The 18,696-nt window shown below is 41.8% G+C and overlaps 1 protein-coding gene across 2 annotated transcripts in view; it reads right to left on the bottom strand.

The window, feature by feature from the left end:
* The window catches only part of WASHC5 (WASH complex subunit 5), a 59,255-nt gene that overhangs the window by 4,744 nt on the left and 35,815 nt on the right, over window positions 1-18,696 (bottom strand). For both annotated transcript variants that reach the window (XM_059165636.1, XM_059165637.1), the window contains exons 18-27: window positions 16,315-16,416; window positions 15,399-15,578; window positions 14,149-14,273; window positions 12,194-12,356; window positions 11,446-11,548; window positions 11,280-11,359; window positions 7,976-8,079; window positions 7,058-7,187; window positions 5,721-5,817; window positions 2,339-2,492 (exon numbers count right to left, since the gene is read on the bottom strand). In XM_059165636.1, the coding sequence (XP_059021619.1) occupies window positions 2,339-2,492; window positions 5,721-5,817; window positions 7,058-7,187; window positions 7,976-8,079; window positions 11,280-11,359; window positions 11,446-11,548; window positions 12,194-12,356; window positions 14,149-14,273; window positions 15,399-15,578; window positions 16,315-16,416 (1,238 nt within the window). The remainder of the gene's footprint in view (window positions 1-2,338; window positions 2,493-5,720; window positions 5,818-7,057; window positions 7,188-7,975; window positions 8,080-11,279; window positions 11,360-11,445; window positions 11,549-12,193; window positions 12,357-14,148; window positions 14,274-15,398; window positions 15,579-16,314; window positions 16,417-18,696) is intronic.

Below are 18,696 nucleotides of genomic sequence, written 5' to 3'. Positions count from 1 at the left end.
ATTTTCAGTTGTTTGTGTGGGGGCTTCCTTGAGGGCCTGGGTCCTATCTTTATCTGTTTCCAGCATCTGTGACTGTAGCGGCAGCTACTCTGTATTGGAAGGTGTCAAACACATACAGCATCTAGTAACTTTCTCTGTGGGATCCTCCTTGTTCATTGATAGAACCACTGTGTTGCCAAGCACTGTTCTGGGGCAGGGAATGCAGCAAAGGCTGTGACAGTCTTGTGGAGCTCACATTCTTTCTGCACATCGAAAGGAACTTTAGGTCTTAAAATTATTTCCAATTTAGGTACAGACTGGCATCTTCTGATTAACATAGGATTTCATGAAACTGGATTACCTATGTATTTCCCTGATGATTTTTTGCTCTTGAAAAGAAGGCTGAAGAGTGATTACACCTGGAAAAGTTGCCACAGCTCTGTACCTTTCAGTGTGTGGCCAGGGCTGTGTCTATACTTGCTCTGCTCACGGTGAGGGAAGGGAAAGGGCCTCCGTGCATTCCAGGTTCCTTATCTCACTTCCCTTAGCCAGATCAGAAACCCAGAGCCGCAGCAACACCTGCCTCCTGAGAACGTCTCTCAGGGTCTCCAGAAACATGCTGCGCCACAGCCACACTTTGTAACAGTCATCAGTGAGGAACAACCAGTCTGAAGGACTTCCCAATCCTTGACAGATGGGGAGCTATGAGCTGGGGTGGCAGGTGTGGAGGTTTCTTCCCAATTCCCCTTTACGGACTTGAACTTGGTCCTTGGCTCCCTCTCCATGGTCTGGAGCCCAGACCCAGCATTAGGTTTCTAGGTGCCTCCCGTATTCCTTTGCAACTGACCTCATTTTGTCATCACGACAATCTCATCTCAGACTTCCCTACCCTTCCGAACTACCTTCTGTGTTTCAGTTATTAAAAAGTGTGCTGTTTGAAGCAAGTCTCACCATCTATCCTAGAAAAGCATCCAGCGTGTGTTTGTTGTTCAGTCTATTAACTAAGATGGGGAAGAACTCTACTGACTGAGGCTCTTGGAGAAAAGATGTCAGGATTTAAAAAGAATGCAAGGTCACTATGAGCCAGATGTATCCAACAGATGTCAAGAACCTGGTACTACAATTTTAGCTGCCCTGCACTCCACTGGGGGCCCGGGCAGTCCTCTCAAGAGGTTGACTGTTTTTGGAATCTCAGTACAAGCTTGGAAGCCACAGAAAATGTAGAGAAGAGGGTCGATAGCCAACTGGAACCCCCAGAAGAGGTCACAGACATGGTGAGCGGACACAGCGTGGTAAATAGGAATAGGAACGGGTAGAAGCAGCTTATCTAAAGGAAAAGGAGACCCAAGGCAGTAGCCTGATGTCCACAATGTGGGGTGAAGCAAGGGAAGGAGACTGCATTTATTCTAATTTCAGAGTGTAGAGGAAGGCACAGCGAGTGACAATTCAGAGACAGGATGAAATTCTCCACACATCACAATCAGTGAGTTTCTGGGGCCAGGCCCACAGCCACATGCATCCAGCGTTGCCTTGAGAAGCGATGGTGCCTCACTAGTGGCCGGATCCCAGCCAGGGATGGAGGACTCCTGCCAGGGATGTCTGGGCACTGATTCACGCCCTGGGTGGAAGGTTAACTAAATGGCCTCTGAAATCATGTCTGATGAGGACTTCTTTGTAAGGTCCCATTAGTTTTTAAGTTAAACTGACCAAAGTGACCAAGTGGTAGTCTTCCTGACTCTGGATGTGCAACATGCCCGAGGAATTTATTTAGGTGCCTGCCTGCCTTTAGGGTAACTGAGGAGGCTCAGGACCCAGCGTCTCATGCAAATAACTTTTTTTTTTCTATCTCAGAAAAGCCACATTTTGGCGGGGTAGGCTGAGAGAAAAAAGGTTTATGAACCTTGTATCCGACAGGAACTTACGTGTGATTTCTGTTCCCTCCTACACTGCCACCCTGGGCTGTGCCCAGGCTCTGACATGGATGTGCTCCCTGACTCCCACTGAAGGGTATGAGACCATCCCACGCCAGTGCCCCAGCTGGACAGCTTGGGCTCCCTGAGCTCTGAGCACAGTGCCCAGGACAGCAAAGGAACAGGCCCGCACTGTCTTCCCCATGGGGGTCGCTATCCTGGTCATGACTTGCTCATTCTTGCCAAATCACTGTGGAGTGCAATGAGGGGGCTTCCCCAGCAGGGTGACAAAGGATGGGTGCACCTTTGGTTCCTGCCAACAAGGTGTGCCCTGACTTGCTTTGCACAGCAGGGTAAGCAGTGAATTCCCATCTGCACTAGGGAGGTAATGAGAGGAATTTGGAATGCAAGGTCCCCGGCCCCCTCTGTAACATTAATTTCTTCGGTACCTTGTGCACTGCTCCACTGTGGAGCGGATAAACTGGCCGATCAGCGCCAGGAACTGTTCAGTGTACCGGGAGTGAAACTGCTTTAGCAGGGTGAGCAGTCCCAGGACAAGGGGCGGCCAGTCCACGGGGTCGGCAGGCTTCCGGCAGACCATTCCTGCAAGGAGCGACAAAGGAGGAATTAGACCATTAAACAGAGTGCTTGCCTTGGTGATGTTCATTCAGTGGCCATGTCTGTGATCATCAAAGTGTTTGGGGACCGCACCACTGCCAGCAGATCTGGAGGGAATGACAACTCTGGACTCATTTGAATTGGGCCTGGGGTCGGTAGGGGCTTCTGGTGGTCTGATGCAACATAGTAACAATGGTGATGGTGACTGATTTTTATAATCACCATCACTGTCTCTTTTGGGTAATACGTGCCATTGTAGGAAAGTTGAAAGTTATAAATGAAGGTAAATGAGAAGGTGAATGTTACCTATAAGCATCTTCTGTTAGTGGCAGCATAGTTGTGTTAGATGTGCTGAACCACTCTCTTAAATGAAAGCAGTTTAAATCTTGGATAACATAACTAAGAAGTATCTTTAAACACTATGTTGAACGTTATACAATAAAAGATCTGCAGGAGCCTAGACACTAGAAAGAAGGAAATGTGGGAGTGAGTGAGCACCAAAACTGGTTTTTGCACTAAGAATTTCTTCCCCAATCTGGAGACCTTGGCCTTCTGCCCAGATGGCTACAAGGGTCCAGGAGCTAGAGCTTAGACTCTTAGAGGGGAAACACAATACTGAAAAAGAACAAAGTTAGAAAACTTACATCCCCTGATTTCAAGGCTTATTATAAAGTTATAGTAATCAAGGCAGTCTTAGCATAGGATAAAGAGATCAATGGAACAGAAGAGAAAATCCAGAAATAATCCCACCCTTATATGAACAATTGAATTTCCAGAGATACACCAACGATTTAATGGAGAATGAGGAATCTTTTCAATAAATGGTGCTGAAACTGGATATCCTTACAGTGTACATAGAAAGTAATTTTAAATGGACCATAGACCTCAGTGTAAGAACTAAGACCACAAAGCTTCTAGGAAACAAAACAAAACAAAACAAAACATAGAAGACTATCTTCGTGACCTTAGGGTTAGTCAAAGATTTCTTAGGATACAGAAAGGACAATTATAAAGGAAAACTGGATAAATCAGATACTATTAGTATTGAACATTTCTGCTCATTAAAGTCACCAGCAAGAAAATGAACAGGTAAACCAGAGTCTGTGAGAAAAACTCAGTACCTAATAAAGAATTTGTATCCCTGACATATAAATAACTTTTACAACTCAGTGATTTAAAAAAAAAAAAAAGCTATTAACCTAATTTAAAAACAGGAAAAAGACTTGAACAGACACTTAAAGATAGAAAGAATGCCCAAAAAGCACATGAAAAAGTGCTCAGTACCATGAATCATTAGGGGAAGGTAAATGAAAACTATGAGATACCACGTACCACCATTAGAACGGTTAAAATTGAAGACTAACATTGCCAAATGCTTCTGGGATGTAAAATGTATAATACTTCGGAGAAGGCGTTAGGCCAGACAGGCTTTCAGATCCTGCATCTGGATTCTTGTGACGACTGGGCCATCCCTTACTTAAACCAGAGATGCCCAAACAAGTTATCCTGATTTCCCTAACCTGGGTCTTGGCAACTCTGAATTTACTCAATGCCCAGTGTACCAGACAATGATGGTAATCAGAACATGGAGAAATAACCCTTTCCAGGTGGACAGCAGCAGCGATGCTTACAAAAGCTTCCTTCCTCTCTGAATGTGGCCCACGGAGGTTGTGCCTTGAAGACAGCCCAAGGCAGGCAGGCATTTCTTAGATCAGTCTTGAGAGCGACACACAGCGAGGTTACATATGTGTTTTCTGGGTCTCCAAACACCCTGACGTTTCTTCCTATTCCTACTTTTCATTATTTTGCCTCTCAGATTAACACAATCTAATTCATGAAAAGAACTGTTGTCAGATATAGGAACATCTCTAAAACATGAAGGGGTTTATTTGTTTTGTTTAAAGATTTGGAATTCAATGGAATAGTGAAATGCTTCCTATGAGCAGCTAAGAATGAGACCAGTGAACAAATAGTCTTTGATGAAGACAAGATTATCTTCATGCACTGACAGTCCATCATTATAAAGGGTCACGTATTCTTGTTTAGTTCTAACACAGAGACAACAGCGGGACAACACGACTCTTGAGATAAACTCCTAAGTCCACCCTGGGGTGGTTCTTTAGGTTGATTTTGACCAATATACAGAAAAGGACTTAGCATCAGGGCAGCGCTTCTTCTGGTGCCATGTAATATATTAGGTATTTTTAAAAATCCAGTTGGCCTGAGAGGTTGAGTAACTTGGCCAAAGTCACACAGGTGAGTGCTGGTGGAGCTGGAATCCGGACCCACGTTCGTCCCTCAGTCCCACCAGCAGTATTACCGGGGGCCACTGTGCTCTGCATTCTGTGGCGGGGGCATGTCCTTATGGGAGCTGTGTCTGGAATCAAGGAGTATTTCTGAATGAGAAAATAAAAACCTTATAGCCATTCCACATCTTTATCCTTAAAAAGTTTATGGAATAGGAAGGGGAAATAGCTCAAGGAAGAAATTCATTTTGAAATTGCTGGTTAAGAAGTAGCACATTTACAGGAAAGCGCTATGATACTTTTAAAGTAAATTAAACTTGATAGTGGATTTGACAAAGCTCAACTGTGATAAAAAGTTTGGAGGCAGAAGACGGACCTGGGAAACTCTTAGAAAAGTGTTTATAAAAATAGTCAAAATAAAGTGATCAATGGCAAAAAAATATTTGAGGCTCTGTGACTGCACAGGACAAACAAACTGAAAGACTTCTGTAGTTTGTACCAAAGAGTTTCACACGTCATCACAGGTATAGACCTCGTTAAAGTACTGGGGGTATGCCTGTGTCAATCTTGCCTTCACTGTACTGTTACTTTTCATACCACAGCTCCTGCTATGCGGGAGGCACACGGCACCCCTGAGAATGGGACGGTAACCAAAGGAAGTTTCTCTCACACCACCATCAGCTGCCTAAACGTTAATGAGAGAAGCAAAGATCCCACACCTTTTACAAGTTGGTTAATTAATCTTTGGAAGTTAAGGGTGGACTACATTTGGTTAATGGTAAATCCACTGTCTACACCTCACGAAGGGACATTTCACAGGCTCAAAGTCGTGCATTTTATCAGCATGCCTCTGACTAAGGAAAGATCTCATTGGTGACACGGCATTCTCCATACAAAGAGCTGGTTTGTGAGGTATTAATCCATTATTGTGTTACGGTGACTTCTTGTAAGGAATGCCATACAGTACCTAGGTTTTTGTTGTACTGAAGTTTTGGCAACTGTGCGATCAAAAATAGGAAGTTGACAACTGGAAAGTAGGGTAAGCGCTTTGTTGTGATGTATATCTGGAAAGAGAAAGGTAAGAAAAATTGATGGCTTCTTCTCAAGGCACAATACTGCAGAACCCATGTTCAAACGGAAAGCTTCCATTTTGCTCTTCAAGCTACCGAAAACAGGGATGGTTCCCCTGATCTGCTGCCTGCAGAGTCTGATGTAACACCACTGATCCCTGCAAACATGAGCCCTTCTGGGAAAGAAACAATTTTGTCTGGAGATGAGCAGTTACTTTCCCCTCAGATCCTCTTCATGTCATTCCCAAAGGGAGAGGGAAAAGGGTGATGAGTGAGGACATGTCACGGAGCAGTCTCCTCGCTTGCTCAGTGCACACAGTATGGTCTGGGCATACCCAGCCACCTCCCTCACTCCCTCCCTCAGCTCCCTGGGAGGCTTGGCTCTGGTCGGACAGCCTGCCTCCAGTGCTCGCCCATGTGGAGCCCTGGGGAAGTCATCAGGCTCTGATCCTCGAGTTCCTCACACGACGATGGCCCATTTCATGGGGCTGCTGAGATGACGGGACACCACCCACAGTCGGGACTAACAGGGCTTCGCACAAGGTGAGCACTCATAAATTGTTAGCTGCTGATTAGGTTCACAAGCTTTTGTCCAAAACCCAGGGGATCATACAGATTTCCTATTTTACAGGTTTTAGAAAGGTCATATAGGGTCCAGGGTAACACTCTATCATTAAAGTCATCAGTATTTTTGCATCAAAACATGAATATTCGTATAAGTACAAACAGCCTTATGTCAGTTTGGGACAAGTTTTGCCACCATGTAAGATCTGGCACAAACTTGGTGAAAACCTTTCAGTTCACAGAGGTTTTTGGAAGTCAGACTTGCAGAAGGCAGTCTGTGGCCCCCGATTATGGTTGTGATTATTGTCAGCCATGAGGGAAGCATCTTTGGGCCCCAAGAATCAATGCCATCACTTAGCAGCAGTTCAAGTAAGAAACCCCAGACAAACCCCAAACTAATCTCCTATAGATAAGAGTATCTAACTTTTTAAGGAACCATGGCAAACATGGTATCACCTGATTCCCATGGCCTGCATCAGGGAGGAAAAGCATGTTTATCCTATCACTCGTGGGAAACGAACTCAGGAAGGGAGGGGGCTTAAGAGATTGGAGGTTCTGGGATTAGAACCCAGGCTCTCCCAGTATTTTAGCAAGTGATCTGCTCTCTGGGCCAGATCTCCTTGGGGGCCATCCATCTCCCGCCACTCCATTCCATACTTGAGTCATTGACCTTATTCAATGGGTTGTGGATGCCAGCTGCCTCTAGGTAGGCTGTGATCTCGTATAAGAGCGTGTTGTCTTCTTTGGGGTAAGGGAGTGAAGGGTCCTGATAATGGGCTTCAATATCTGCCAGGAGAGCCCTATGTGAAGAAAAACAAAACAACACAGAACAGGAATAAACATTAGAGATGAACACAATTCATCCAACAGTTAACACAGGCTATGATGTGATCTTTCCAGGCCTTGGTTTCATTTGTAAAATGAGGGCTTGATCCTCCTAATTCTTAATTTCCATACTCGTGATTGGTTGTTCAGTGGAAAAGGTGATCTAGAATTACTTTATCTTTTGTAGTTAACCCAAATCGAATGCTTTTGCTGTTCCAATTTTTATGAATTGATGGAACTGTTTTCAATACCTGCTTTGTCAAAAGCACTGACTTATTGACTGGCAAGAAGAGATTACTTATTTTAAATAGAGATTGGGAATGAGAGCCCATTGCTGGGGAGGTGGAGGATATGACTGTACTTCGGGACGTGTGCCCATAGCCAATCCTGGTAATTAGCACGCTTCAGACAGCCCTCCAGATGATCAGTGACTCAGTCCTACAGAAATCCAGGTGTGGATTTTGGTAATAATTGCTTTCTTAATCTGTACAAGTCTTTTAGCACAATGTCTGATGTGTATTAAGTGATAACTAGGTGTTGACTAAATAAATGAATTCATCAATAATAGAGCAAGACCAAGGGACAAGATTGAGGAAAGAGGCTTATAAAGACAGATTTGATTATCCCTGGGAGAGCAGGCTCTGAATTCAGACAGCCTTCTTACCCGAAGAGAGTAAAAGGGTAAGTACTGAAGAAATTGGGGTGCTAATCGATAATGAACAATCCAGGCCCCTGGATGGCTGTTTTGAATGCAGGCACTTACTTATTGAGATTCTCCAGAGCAGCTGCCAGATGTTTGGAGTCAAACCGACAAGAATAATTGAGTTCATTGGCAATCTGTTGTCTCAGAATCTGCATCTGCCCCACCTGGGAATGAGCAAGAGGAAGAAGTGGTAGAACACACAGAGCTTCCAGGTGACAGTGAGGAGGCAAACGCGAAGATGACAATTTTTTACTGGAAGGATCACAGTGTTCTACAGGAAAATCTAAGAATTTCCTGGACTGGCTCCATGGCTAAGACCAGCGTCATTCATGACGGAGCACAAGGATCATCTGGATAGACTCCTTTATGCCAACCTCAAGTATCTCTGAAGTCTAATATTTTACAAAGTGACATTAATGGTCAGTTATTCACAGGTTAAAGGTATCTGTTCTGAAGCTCAATTTATGATCTTTTGAAATAAGTTTTCCAAGCTTAGTAGCTGCTAATGAGAAGCCCTACTTCCTTCATTTGTCCTAAGCTGAACTTTCTTGAGTCCCAAAAGATGCCGTATCACTCTGTTACTCTAAAATTTGGTGCATATACGCCTATCCACATCACCCAGAATTGCAGATCATATAACCTGGGTTATAAAATAAACTATAAAATCTTCCAAAAGGCCCTTCTAACAATGATAACCCCTCATCCAAGGGTTCTTAAACTTGTTCTGGTACCTTGGACCTCTTTGGGAATCTGGTGAAGCCTATCGATACGGCCTCAGAATAATTCTTTTCAATGTGCAAAATAGGGGTGCTTGGCTGGCTCAGTATAGCATGTGACTCTTGATCTTGGGGTTATAAATTTCAGCCCCACATTGGGTGTAGAGATTACTTAAAAATAAAATCTTTAAAATAAAATAAATGTACAGAATAAAAACATGTAGGATAATAATGGAAGTCAGCTGTATGTCAGCATGGCAGATTAAGCACTTCATTTCCAAGTAGTGATGAGCATAAATGATATCTGGAGATGTCTATAACCCCTGTTCAGTGATAGGAAACTATCTTTGGGTCAGGTCTGGGGCAGAGTTCAGATTGTTCCAACAAGTTCAATTTGTTGGCATCATAAAGTCAAAAGTAAATTTTTTGTGCTTGTAAATTTCTTTTCTATCTAGGAAAGCTGTCCCCAAAAGATTAGCAAGAGGGAGAGGAGGAAGCAGAGGGAGGACTGTTTTATGATGCTAGCAAGTGAGGGAGAAACAACACAGTGGCTGAGAGCAGAGAAAAGAAAAAAACAGAACGGCCTTCTCTAAGAGCAAAGAAAAGATCTTATTTAGATAAATGGAGCCTGTAACAGTTAAAAGTGTTAAATGACCTCAGATGTGTTACTTTTGACCACTGTTGTTACTAGATTATTATTCTATTTACATGAAGGAAATAAAATCCAGAAAGTGCTCTAAGAAATCTTTTATTAATAGAAAAATACTATTATTCAAAAATTGGAATAGGGCAAGGCCAAGAAGATAGTGGGTTACTTCAGGCCAGTCGATAATGTTCTTCCAACCTTTTGTCTGGCCCATGTGCTTCTTGCTTAATTCTAGATACTCTATGTCCAGGAGTCCCTTGAAAGGAAGCAGAGATATGGGCAGTTTAAGCTAACTTGTTCTTCTTTAAAGCATATTCAGTCTCCATGACTAACGTTTTCTCTTTCGTGCTCACTTACTCCAGGCCATTAATAAGATTCTGGAGGCTGAGCAGCCTGGGAGGTGATGTACTCATTCTACCTATTTGCCTTTCTAGAGAGATCTTTGGACTGTTGGTCTTTCTCCATTTCTCTGGAATCACACTGCCCAGCGCAGCAGCCACAGTCGCATGTGGCTCTTTAAATGTAAACTGATGAAAATGAATAAAAGTTAAAATTCACTTTCTCACTCCCACAAGTCACATCTCAATAACTACATGCGGCTAGTGGCTACCATCAGGCAGTGCAGAGTATTTCCATCACTGTTCCACATTAGCCAAAGACAAACAGACAAATCTGTCCTTGAGGGCTTTATGTAAAGATCACTGACTTAGACAAATACTTGGTTATTACTGAATTACCAGCAATTACAACTCAGAAATCTGTGAGAGCCACTGGGAAACCTCTTCGAAGCATCCCTGTTAATCTCCCTCAGTCTCCCATAGACCTGAGACTCAGGCCGGCCCAACCTCATGTCATTCTCCACTCTTCCTATAGAGGGCTTCCCAGCAATTAGAAATTTAGCCTGAGAAGCTCTCAGTATCTGGAAATCATGTGGCTAAGGGAGTGTCAGACATCTATAACAAGAGGATATCCAGCAGAGTCAAAGGCTCTGTGTGTTACCCACTCTAAGTTCCCAAATTAAAAAAGAAAAAAAAAAAAAAGAAATTCACTGCAATTATGGGAAATAGACTGTGAATTTGGCTAAGACAGCATCAGTACCATCTCAATGAACAACCAATAAAATTGGGAACAAGAGACTGGAACTGCCCCAAATTCCCACAGCAGCCTAAATTTTTCCTGTGGTAGGTAAGGCTTTTAACTGTGAATTGGTTTTCCATCAGGAAACCTACTCTTTCCTACTAGACTAAGTAGACTTTCTGCGGAGGCAGCGAGTGTTTCCTTTAAGTCTGTGTCTCACAGCAAAGGATGATGCTTTACACTTAATGACTGTTCAACAAAGCAGTGCTGAATATCTTGGATCATCATGTGATGAGAGGAAGACACACAGAAGACACAGAGGATCCCCAGAGCGGACACTATGGCGTGAAGACAGGAAAGCAGATGAACAAATTCTAAAGTAACTTAGATTTCCATCCAACAAGTTAATCTCACTTCACTTTCTTACTCATTTCTAAAGACAACAGTGTTCTATTCATGGTGTAGCGATAACTTACATCCCAGAGAACTTGGCTTTCTAACATCAATGCAGACCCAAGAGGGGAGAAAGATAAATGTCCTGTTCTAGCACCTACTTGGAGATCAGAGCTGTACACTCACAGAGCAGCTCATTAAATAAACTTGTTACATCAGGATGGAGCACCATTGAGGAAGGAAGATTTCCATTTCTTTGTGTGAAAGCACTTCTTGCCCGAAGTCATTTAAAAACAAAACAAAATGGTTCTCTTTGGTGAAAGAAGAATGACAGGCCAATCAATGAAAAACCACAGTCAGGAACAGTTCCAGAATGTTCCAGATGATAAAGGATAACTAATTTAGAAATAATGATACACTGAAGTGTTGTATGTTTGCTTTGATGACAAGTGTGGCTTTCTTTGAGTAACAGAGTTTAAAAAAAATAATAATTAAAAAAATATGGTATTGATTTCACCCTCTCTCAACATACCTTCATGATAGCCTCAAGATAAGATGTCCAAATCTTCTGTGTTTTGGCAATGGCGGAAAAATAAATTTTATTCGAATTTGCTGAAAAGTTAAAATATAATTTTCTGTTTAGTAAAAATGGAAAAGCTAGCGTTACCTCTGTCTCAGGCCCCTTTCAGAACACTTACCTACTATGCTTTTCAGGGGGCTCACAGCATTCATGAGGGTTTTCAAAGTATCCTGTACAGTTCTGTCTTTCAAGATAATTTTCTGAAACATACTGAGGAAATTCTAAAAGAAGAAGACATGCAAGGAACTAAATAATAATGAATAGAAGTATAAACATAAATAAATATAATGAATACGGTGAATAATACTTCAGTTAACTAAAGTGCTGTACAGGACACAGCCTGGCCTAAGTCACAGAATGCTATAAAGGATGACAGGGGGGGCGCCTGGGTGGCTCAGTTGGTTGGGCAACTGCCTTCAGCTCAGGTCACGGTCCCGGAGTCCCGGGATCGAGTCCCGCATCGGGCTCCCAGCTCCATGGGGAGTCTGCTTCTCCCTCTGACCTTCTCGCTTCTCATGCTCTCTCTCACTGTCTCTCTCTCAACTAAATAAATAAAAAAAATCTTAAAAAAAAAAAGGATGACAGGGAGGCAGCAACTTCCGGTTCCTGTTAGAAACATCCCCTGCTTGGAAGAGTTGCTGGTTCTGAAGAGAGTCTCCACTTCCTCACATGAAACTCCCCCAGACCAGTCTACACATAAATATACTGTGCTGGCCAAAGAAATTCTAGTTTATCTCAGTTCTTATGTACCTAAAAAGAAGCATGCATGTGTGTCTGGTGTTGGTAGAGGAAAGCATGAAAGAAAAGCTAAGTGAGCTCGCATCTCTCCCAAGGTGGCAGGAAGCACCTGAAGCTGAAAGGCTCACCTGGAGCTCCTTGACAATCATAAAGCACAGAAGCCTGTCTAACCCGTTCAGACCAAAAGTCCCCAAGGTGGTCTGGATTTCTGAGAAGAGGCGACTGCTGGTTACTTCTTGGTGAGTTTTCATATCATACCAAGTGTTCAGCTGGTCAATGTGACAGGTCATTCTAAAAGAAAAACAAATACTCAAAATCCAAAAGCAGCTCAGAATGAGTTCATCCTGAGGAAATGTGCGACACAACAGGATTTAGGCATCAGATATGAGGAACGATGGTTATGTGAGCTGTTTAATAACCTCTGTATCTAGGCACCCAGTGTATCTCACGGCGAATGCCCAATTACAAGGCAAAATTCCTTCAAAGCTGGCACAGGGGCCTTAAATCATTGTTGAGAGGGTTAAAAATATATGCCCAGATGCCATTTCTGGGGTTTGACTGGGTAGATCTGGAGTGGAAACCCAGCTTTTGAAATTCTAGTAAACTCCAGATGATATGCCCCCAAGTTAAGAACCAGGACATCTCTTTGCTGAAATGAGGCATGGGAGGAGAGGCATACATCTGGAAGGAAATGGAAGAACAAGATTATTTCCAGAACTGCATCCTACTTTTAAACTTTGAAGTGTCCTGCTCCTGTTACCCAGTACTGGCATTCTGAATGTGTCACTTGAGAGGCTCCCAGTGTTGATGAATCAATCAGTAATATGACATGAAAATTGGAATCCCAATGCTTAGTCCTATGAGTCTTAACATGGCAGTAGATGGAGAATCTTCTGGAAGGGCTTCAGTGACCCACCCTTGGGTATCAAGAAAGCAGGAGTTATAAAACATTTTGGATCATTTACTCCTTTTGGTCCATGAGTCATAGACAAAACTCACTTGTGCTTGAATTTTTAGAAGTTTACATATGGAGTGTCAAGTTGCCAAACTTTTGAGAGACCCAGTAAGCTGGAATTTGAAGGCAGTACAGAAGAGCCATGTCATAAAGACATTCAACTTACACAAATCCAACAATGCACTCACTCCTGGACAGAGAGAGAAGTCAAGTCCTCTTTCCCTGGGTAATCCTACCAACCACACCACTCACTGAGCATGTGCACAGGGCGAAACACCAGACAGAAAACAGGAGCCTGCTCTTCCCTCAGTTGGGCTTAGTGCTGACTGCCTCATCAGAAGCTCAAATGAGAAAAAGGTGGAAAATTAGACATAAAGAGGGAAGTGTGCAAGTCTCTCCCTAAAATATTCTTAATGGCAATTCCATTTTCTGAGATGTTCACCCATGTGACTGTATGTGCACTGTGATCTACTGTGTGCAAAGCTATGTGGCCTGCCCTTGGATGGCACACTATTTAAGAGTTGGGCCCCTGAGTCAGAGGGCTGGTATGTGTCTGGGGCTACCACTTAGACCCAGACTTTGAATAAGAGACTTGACTTTCCTGTGCCTCAGTTACTTCTCTTTAACATGGGAAGAATAACAACGCCTACCTCAGAGACTGCCGTAATGAGTAAATGAAGGGATGTGTACCACAGGCTGAGAAGTGTGTGCAAGTGCATGGGTGTGTGGGTAATCTTCAAAGCTCAGGATCTGGCAAGTGCAAGACTCAGTGACTGGAATGGGACATTGTGCCACAGTTACACATGAACAGATGAGCACTTTGTAATCAAAAGTTTTCATATATCAGGAGTCCACAGGCCCAAGTGAGTAGAACATTAGTTGGAAAGCAAGAGGAGCACAAAACTAAAAGGTGGCTGAACAGACCTTAGATTTATTTTAATCTCCATTTCCTTGGACTGGGGTCTCAGGCACACTGTGGAGAACACCCAGTCTCAAAAAATGTGACTCTAATAAGCACATTAGAATGGATCCAAGTGTGGTAAGAACATGGGTGTGATCTAAGGAAAATGTTCAGAGACTTCTATTGTCCACTGTGTTCAAGGCCCAGTGAAATTCAGATATACCTACTTGGGGTCTGTGATCCTCAGGATTTCTCTGCAGAGTCGACCAATAAATGTTACGGACTCATCCACAGGGGTAAACTTTGGTATTGGAATATGTGTAGACTGGTACATACTCTGCCAATCCTGAATCTAGAAACCAAACCAAACCATAAATATTTAGTACAATTAGCCCTTGAACAACACGAGGGCCAGGGCACTGACCCCCACACAGTTGAAAATCCACATGCAACTTCTGATTCCCTTAAAACTTAACTACTAAAAAACAACAAAAACCAAAAAAGGCCCCCAAAACAAAACAACAAAAAACTTAGCTACTAATTAATAGCCTACTGTTTACCAGCAAAGCCTTATCAGTAACATAATTAGCACATATTTTGTGTATGTATTATATACTGATTCGTACAATAACTTAAGCTAGAGAAAAATGTTAAGAAAATCATAAGAGAAAATATATTTTACAGTACCACACTATATCTACCAGAAAAAATCTGTGTGTAAATGGACCCGTATGTTCAAACCTGTGCTGTTCAAGGTCAACTGCACATCTTTGATAAGGTAACTTATTTTTTTTCCATATAGTTTTACAAATATAATGTTGCATAAATAGTGACAATAAATGCTCCTTGGTTTTGAAGAGTAAACTTTAAACTGCATTAATAGCTCCCAGAAATGCCACATGTAACATTTATAAAAAAAGAAATATCTGTGACAAGCGAAGTGACTGAGAAATGAGAAGACAGGAATTTCTGGCTTTCTGTCTTTAAGTTAACATGTATCGATGTAATAATAAAATTCCCAAATATCATAAGGCTGGAAGATACTTAATCTATTAAAATTCCAAATGAATCTTGTGAGTTCCTAATTAAAAACTTAACCCTGTCAACTATTGGCTAAAATTAGACTTCCCTGAAGATACTCTGAAGGTATTTGTGACTATCTAATGCTTACTGATTTTAATAACTATTTCAACTTTCTTCTTGGCATTTCTGAGGCTTGGAGCACGTATTTTATTTTTTAAGATTTATTTATTTATTTTAGAGTGCACGAGAGAACAAGAGTGGAGGGACAAAGGGAGAGGGAATCTGAAGCAGACTCCATGCTGAGCATGATTTCATGACCCTGAGATGACAACCTGAGCCAAAACCAAGAGTTAGACATTTAACTGACTGCACCACACAGGTGCCCCTTGGGGCATGTATTTTAAATGTCAGAGCAACAACCATAGTCCAGAATTTTCAAAATTTAATTAGATACCTTTGTTCTTAAGAAGTTATTACACTCTTGTTCCACGTTATAATTTATAATACGAGAAACTTCTTCCTGCCAAATCTTCAGACCATAAATGTTGACATAATCCTGTATATACTCAAAAGAGCGATGGAATCCATCCATGGTAGCCCCCAACTCTTTCAACTTGGGCATCAATTCACTTGACTGTGCAAAAGGGGAAACACAAATCTATTACACAGGAGTCAACCACTAATATCTACATTAGACTTTAAATGAGACCCCCTACTGGGTGACCACAAAGATAGTGGAAGACAGCTTTGGAAATGCTCATTTCCTGCCTCAACCAGGATGAGTGGTAACTGATGCCAGACATTCAGCAAAGAAGAGGTTTCTTTCATTTGGGAAGGAAGCCTCATATAAAAGAATATAAAAAATGAAAGTTGACAGTTTCTCTCACATCATTTGATGAATATATACATAAAACCTTAAAATACTTAAAATAGTTAAAATTGAATTTACTACAGTGAAAAGTAACCTAGATACAAATTTTAGGCCCATTTCTTTTTCCTTCTGAGAAAAATGAGCATATTCTTTAACAGATCAAGGAACATAAAAAATTACAGGCATTATAGTTCCTAAATGCTGTAGGGTTAACAAATTTTTTTAACTTTAGGAGGGAACTCTGAACTGCAGACATCAGTTCAATTCTTAATATTGAGGATCAACAGGTGAAGGAAAGGACTGGTTTTTGGAAAGGACTTTTGTATCACACAACAGATTACAATATGGGATCGAAAAGCACATTGGTCAATTGCACTGAACATCATGTATTAGGTATCTGTTAGGAGGAAAGGTCTTGTTCATCATAACTAGAAATAGTGTGCTCATCCATTCCGCAAGCTGGGCAGAGAGAAAGAACATCCATTTGGTCATCTGGTACCTTGGCTCGGGGGTTGAAGATCAATCCCTTATGAAGAGCAAAAGCAACGCGTTTTACCAGCTCCTTCCTTATTCCATCTTCCAGCAACTGTTTTGGATCCACCTGCGTGCAAAGCAAAAAGCAAGACATGGCAGTAAGGAAAAGTTCAGTCGTGAAGAAATCCAAAGGAAAGACAGTTTCCAGAATCTGTGAGGGAGCTTTTCCAACCCATTTTCTCAATGACTGCGACTTGACTCCTTTCCTGTCCCTTTGATCTTCTGCAGCTTGGACAGAATGATGGACCTTGTAACTCTTTAAGACTCAGTTGACTGCAGTAAAATTCATGATAATTTTATGACAGGACATCCCAAAGATAGCGGTCTGAAAAGTTTAAATTGCCTCTCATTTTTTAAATCATTTCATTAAAAGTAAAAAGCCCCCCCCTCACCCCCCCCCCCGGGTGGAATGAAGGACCCACCCTCGAATTCAGTGCCTGCTTTTCTTCTCCATGTTACCTCAGGGCATCTCCATCCCCATGAGCAAACTCAAGCCTGCAGTTGGACAGAGCTAATAATTCTCTTTTCTTTCAGCATTCTTGGAATGCCGTTTGTAATTAGGGAGATAGAGTGGGACTGCAAATCTGCTATCGAACTCTATAAGCTATTTTACTGGTTCTTTTTTCTGTAATGAGAAAGCATTTGTTATTCCCTAAAAGACAGTCTCCTGTCAAATCCATAAAACATTAAATAGTTTGAACACAATCCTTTGAATTCCCTGCGTCTTGTCTCTTGTACTTCAAATTCGTAAAATGAACCATTATTTTACTTTTTTTTTTTTTAAGATTTTACTTATTTATTTGACAGAGAGAAGAGACACAGCTAGAGAGGGAAGAACCATTATTTTAAAAAGTCATAAAGACAAATGGATGGGTCCATCTGGGTTTGATTATATTTAAACTTTAAGAATGACAATTGCAATAAAAATTGAGCAAAATACAAAAGCCAGAGAAACATGCTGATCTACATGACTAAGTAATCAGCAAAATCCACACTAGAAAAATAACAGGTCAAAGCCTGTGGGCTCCTCACCAGTTAAAGGAAAGGAGGAGAAACCTGATGATTCAAAAAGACTGCAAAGATACAACATATGTATGTGCATTTTTTATAAGATTATTTATTTTAGAGAGTGTAAGTGGGGGAGGGACAGAGGGAGTGAATCCTCAAGCAGCAGACTCCCCGCTGAGTATGGAGCCTGACACGGGGCTCAATCCCACCACCTATGATCAGGACCTGAGTGAGCTGAAGTAAGAGTCAGATGCTTAACTGACTAAGCAACCCAGGTGCCCCTAACATATCTTCTTAAAATGCAGTGTCCTGAGATTTACTTTTGGACAATAAAACTCTAAATGGAGAAACCGAGATTAGTTCAGGGCACGTGAGGAGGATTCTGGGGTAGGAGCTAGGAAATGATACTTCTTGACTCGGGTGGTGGTGGTAATAATCTATGAACCTACAGAAGTGGTTCTACAGCTCTCAGTGTATCTGTGCCTATTTTTACAATAACAGATTATAACTAGATATAGTCAGTGAGGGGAAAAAAAGGAAGTAAAATGAAGTTTCCAAAGAAATACTCCTCGTAAGAATAGATTTGGTGAGAAAGAGTTCAATGTTTTCATGAATTTAAAGATCTCAAAAGACCCTTCCAATTCTTCCTAAGACTTTCACCTGTCTATGGCATATTCACTGCCTAGAGAAAGCCCCCTTCCCACAGCCCTTTCCTTCACATTTCTGTCGCTTCCTCTGAAGTTAACAGTTAATTAAGTTTTCATGTGGATCTTCCAGACCTTTCTCAACTAATTTCTCTACATATTGTCCTTAATATATATTTTAAAAATCTAAATGGGACCATAATATGTACACACACACACACACACACACACACTCTGTTCTTTAACTTGCTTCTCCCACTTCAAGTTTTAGAGTTTTAGAAATCTCTCGAGTGCAAATGCTTTTTGAATGGCAGCAGAACAACTTATACTGGGAATGCACCATGATATATTCAGCCATTCTCTAGTGATAAATGTCTAGATGATTTCTGTTCTTTTTAAAGTTTTACTTCTTTTTTATTTTTATTTATTATTTTTAAAGATTTTACTTACTAGAGAGAGAGAGATAACATGAGCCGGGATAGGGGCAGAGGGAGCAGGAGACTCCCTGTTGAGCAGAGAGCCTGGCTTGGGCCTTGATCCCAGGATCCCGAGATTATGATCTGAGCCGAAGGCAGACACCCCCCTTTTTAAAAATTATTCTTTTTTAAGTAGGCTCCATGCCCAGCCATGGAGTTCAATGCAGGGCTTGAACTCACCACCCTGAGATCAAGACCTGGGCTGAGATCAAGAGTCGG

The sequence above is a fragment of the Mustela lutreola genome, chromosome 3 (assembly GCF_030435805.1).
Source record: "Mustela lutreola isolate mMusLut2 chromosome 3, mMusLut2.pri, whole genome shotgun sequence".
Lineage (NCBI taxonomy): Eukaryota > Metazoa > Chordata > Mammalia > Carnivora > Mustelidae > Mustela > Mustela lutreola.
This window is presented reverse-complemented; position numbering and strand designations above follow the sequence as displayed.